This window comes from Penaeus vannamei, chromosome 6 (assembly GCF_042767895.1).
Source record: "Penaeus vannamei isolate JL-2024 chromosome 6, ASM4276789v1, whole genome shotgun sequence".
Classification (NCBI taxonomy): domain Eukaryota; kingdom Metazoa; phylum Arthropoda; class Malacostraca; order Decapoda; family Penaeidae; genus Penaeus; species Penaeus vannamei.
The window spans coordinates 47,615,117-47,620,116 of NC_091554.1; the positions used below are offsets into that span (position 1 = coordinate 47,615,117).

At 29.2% G+C, this 5,000-nt stretch overlaps 1 protein-coding gene across 1 annotated transcript in view; it reads left to right on the plus strand.

Annotated features, from left to right (window-relative positions):
* LOC113809202 (clotting factor G beta subunit) overlaps positions 1-5,000 on the plus strand; it is an 18,483-nt gene that overhangs the window by 3,413 nt on the left and 10,070 nt on the right. The window contains exon 3 of the mRNA XM_070123180.1: positions 1,624-1,748. Coding sequence (XP_069979281.1) covers positions 1,624-1,748 — 125 coding nt within the window. The remainder of the gene's footprint in view (positions 1-1,623; positions 1,749-5,000) is intronic.

A 5,000-nucleotide genomic window follows, 5' to 3' on the forward strand; every position in this document is an offset into this window, starting at 1 on the left:
GTTTTTTTGTAATAGGTTTGTTGTTTTGGTGTGTGTTGTTGTTTTTGTTTTTTTGTTTTTTGTAATAGTAATGTTGTTGTTTTTTTTGTAATAGGTTTGTTGTTTTGGTGTGTGTTTGTTTTTGTTTTTTTTTGTAATAGTAATGTTGTTTTTTTGTAATAAGTTTGTTGTTTTGGTGTGTTTTTCTTTTTGTTTTTTTGTTTATTGGTAATAGTAATGTTGTTGTTTTTTGTAATAGGTTTGTTGGTTTGGTGTGTGTTTGTTTTGTTTTTTTGTTTTTGGTAATAGTAATGTTGTTGTTTTGTAATATGGGTTTGTTGTTTTGGGTGCTGTGTTTGTTTTTGTTTTTTTGTTTTCATGGTAATAGTAATGTTGTTGTTTTTTGTAATAGGTTTGTTGGTTTGGTGTGTGTTTGTTTTGTTTTTTGTTTTTTTTGTTTTTTGGTAATAGTAATGTTGTTTTTTTTGTAATAAGTTTGTTGTTTTGGTGTGTGTTTGTTTTTGTTTTGTTTGTTTGGGCATTCGTGTTTTTTTTATTGGAGAATTCGTTTGTTTTTTGCTTTATTTTATTTTTTATTTTTTTCCTTATTTTGGGAATTCGTTTTTTTTTCGTTTTATTTTTTATTTTTTTTATTTATTTATTTTTTTTTTTTGAGAATTCGTGTTTTGTGTTTATTTTGATTTATTTTATTTCATTTATTTGGGAATTCGTACTTTTTGTGTTTTTCTTTTTAGATTGTTTTGTCTTTGCATTGTTTTTATGCATTAGAATCATTACTAATATGTATTATCCATTATTATAACTATCCATATCCTTTATTCGTATTATTATTTATTCTGTTCATAATCATGATTTTATTTCTTTTTCATTCTAGCATTTCCACCATTTATTATTCTATTTTTTGTCTTATCTCCATTATTCTCCATTAGCTCCATTATTATCAAGATTTATTACCTTCCCTTTTCTTCTCTCTCTTTCTTATCTCGGTTTTCCTTTTTTGTCATATTTATCATCATTTCTTATATTTATTCTGTTTATTTCACTTTGTTTGTTTGTTAGTGTCCTTGGAGTTTCCATGTTTTGTTTTTTTATCATTTTTGTTATTGTTATTATTATTGTAATGATACTGATGATTAATAATTGTGTTTGTTATTATAAGAATAACACGGATAATAATAGTTAAATTGGAAGTAGTAGTATTGTTAATGGTAACAATGATAGCGATGATGATGATAATTATAATAACAATAATAACAAGAACAATGATAACAAGAACAATAATAACAAAAACAGTAATAACAATGACAATGATAATAATAACAAGAACATAAACAACGGTGACAACAGTAATAAGAACAACTATTACAAAAACAATGATAGCAAGTGCAATACCAAGAACAATGATAACAGTAATAACCAAAACAATAATAACAGTATCAATAAGAACAATGATAACAATAATAACAAAAACAATAATAACAATAACAAGAACAAAAACAATAACAACGACAACAATAACAATAATAACAGTAAGAACAGTGAAAAAATAACAACAATAATAACAAGAACGATAATAACATCAACATAATTATATTAATAACAAAACCACTCCCTCTATTCTAGGAATTCTCCAAGGTAAATTTATGATGGGAATGGCACCGGAGGATTCCCAGCTGACCGTCAGTTCCGCCATTCCCGAAATTCCAAAATCCTTGCCAGAACTTACGCCAATGGATATCGCCAGTAATGTGAGTTTTTTTAAATTAATTTTTGTTGAGTAATGTGTGGCTTTTTGATTTTTATTTTTTTAGGTGATGTGAGGTTTTTTTTTTTAATTATTTTTTTTGAGTGATGTGTGTTTTTTTATTAATTTTCTTGAATGATGTGAGTTTTTTTTATTAAATTTCTTGAGTAATGTGTCTTTTTTATTATTTTTTTGTGTAATGTGAGTTTTTTTTTATTAATTTTTGTTGAGTAATATGTGGCTTTTTTTTTTTATGTAATGTGAGTTTTTTTAATTAATTTTTCTTGAGTAATGTGTGTCTTTTTGATTAATTTTCTTAAGTAATGTGAGTTTTTTTGTTTTTTTATTAATGTTCTTGGGTAATGTGTCTTTTTTTTATTAATTTTCGTAAGTAATGTGTGTCTTTTTAATTAATTTTCTTGTCAAGTGATTCTTTTTAATTAATTTTCTTGTCAAGTGATTCTTTTTAATTAATTTTCTTAAGTAATGTGATTTTTTAAAATTAATTTTCCCAAGTAATATGAGTTTTTAGATTAACTTTCTTTTATAATGAAGGTTTGTGCGGTTTTATTATTATTATTATTATTATTATTATTATTATTATTATTATTATTAATTTTCCTTTCTCTTAAAATGAAGATTTGTGAGTTGTAAAATGGGGGGGGGGGGTCTTAGAGGAATTTTTAGACGGTTAGTGTATTTAAAAGTTTTTTTTTTTTTCTTCAATTTAAACCTTCGTCTTGAAAGCAAGTATCTTTATATTTACGTTTATTGCACTCTATCTCATATTTATTGTGCATTAAAGTAAAGATATTGATGTTTTAGTTAGAGAGGAAAGCTTAAATTAAGAAAATATTTGAGAAACACAAGGAACGTGCAATAGTTTATTTAAAAGTTTTTTTTTGTTTTCAATTTAAACCTTCGTCTTGAATGCAAGTATCTTTATATTTACGTTTATTGCACTCTGTCTCATATTTATTGTGCATCAAAGTAAAAATATTGATGTTTTAGGTTAGAGAGGAAAGCTTAAATTAAGAAAATATTTGAGAAACACAGGGAACGTGTAATGGTTTCCAAAATGTTTTGTTTTGTTTTTCAATTTAAACCTTCGTCTTTAATGCAAGTATCTTTATATTTACGTTTATTGCACTCTATCTCATATTTATTGTGCATTAAAGTAAAGATATTGATGTTTTAGTTAGAGAGGAAAGCTTAAATTAAGAAAATATTTGAGAAACACAAGGAACGTGTAATGGTTGCCAAAATGTTTTTATTGCACTCTAAGTATACGAATAACAGAATTTAAAAGTAATGATAATAATGATAAGGATAATGGTAATGATAACAATGATATCAATAATAATAATAACGATAATAATAATAATAATGATAATAATAATGATAATGATACTAATAATAATGATAAAAATAATAATAATAATAAGGTAATGATAATAGTAATTAATGATGATAATAACGAGAATAATGACCATAATAATATCAAGAATAATGACCATAATAATAACAAGAATAATGACCATAATAATAACAAGAATAATGACCATAACAATAACAATAATGATGATGATGATATGATTATTAGAGCGTTTCCAACACCTATAAAAATCACACAGGAACCATGACTCGGAAATAAGATGCTTCGAATACTGCTTCACTCGCTATAACTCTTCCGCACGTTAATGAACACGGCAAAAAAAAGTCACGATTGTCAAGGAAGGAAGTAAAAATAAATGAGGAAGTAAAAGGAAAAAAAAAGGGAGACAGACAGACAGAGAGATAAAAGCAAAGAGAGAGACAGATAGATAGACAGAGACAGAGAGACAAACAGACAGAGAAAGTGACAGAGACAGATAGACAGACAGACAGAAAAAGAAAACAGACAGACAGAAAAAGAGACAGAGATAAACACACAGACAGATAAAGAGACAGAAAGGGAGAGAGACATACAAACAGAGAAAGAGAAAGAGACAGACACAGAGAAAGACAAACAGACAGATACAGAGAAAGACAAACAGACAGACACAGAGAAAGACAAACAGACAGACACAGAGAGAGACAGACAGACAGAGAAAGACAAACAGACAGACACAGAGAAAGACAGACAGACAACGACAGAGACAGAGACCAACAGACAGACACAGAGAAAGACACAGACAGACAACGACAGAGACAAATACAAACAGACAGACAACGACAGAGACCAACAGACAGACACAGAGAAAAACAGACAGGGACAGAGAAAGACACACAGACAGACAACGACAGAGACAGAGACCAACAGACAGACACAGAGAAAGACACACAGACAGACAACGACAGAGACAGAGACCAACAGACAGACACAAAGAAAGACAATCAGACAGACACAGAGAAAGACAGACAAACAAACAGACAGAGACAGACACAAACAGACAGACACAGAGAAAGACAAACAGACAACGACAGAGAAGACAAACAGACAGACACAGACCCAGAAAGAGAAAAAAATATATATCCCAATGGCCGACCCACTCAGCTGCTGCCTCCCAGGGCCGTTGCTTGAGGAAGTGGCTATGGTGAGAGGGTGGGGGTGGGGGGGGTGGGGGGGTGTAGTTCCGGTGCGATGCTCTCCTTGTTGTTGTTGGCATTGCTGTTTCGGTTTGGCGTTGTTAGTGTCGTTGTTATTGTTGTTATTGTTGTTGTTTCGCTGTTGTTATCATTGTTATTGTTATTGTTGTTATCACTGTTGTTATTGTTGTTTCGGTTTAGCGTTGTTATTGCTGTTGTTGTTTCGCTGTTGTTATCATTGTTTCGGTTTTGTTATTGTTGTTATCTCTGTTGTTATTGTTGTTGTTTCGGTTTTGTTATTGTTGTTATCACTGTTGTTATTGTTGTTTCGGTTTGGCGTTGTTGTTGTCGTTGTTATTGTTGTTGTTGTTGTTGTTTCGCTGTTGTTATCATTGTTATTGTTATTGTTGTTATCACTGTTGTTATTGTTGTTGTTTCGGTTTAGCGTTGTTATTGTTGTTGTTTCGTTGTTGTTATTGTTGTTTCGGTTTTGTTGTTATTGTTATTATCTCTGTTGTTTTTGTTTGGTGTTGTTATTTTCGTTGTTGTTACCATTGTTATTGTTGTTATCACTGTTGTTATTGTTATCACTTGTTGTTTCTGTTTGGTGTTGTTATTTTCGTTGTTGTCATTGTTGTTATAGTTGTTATTATCATTGCTGTTACTTCGGTTTATCATTATTTATTAT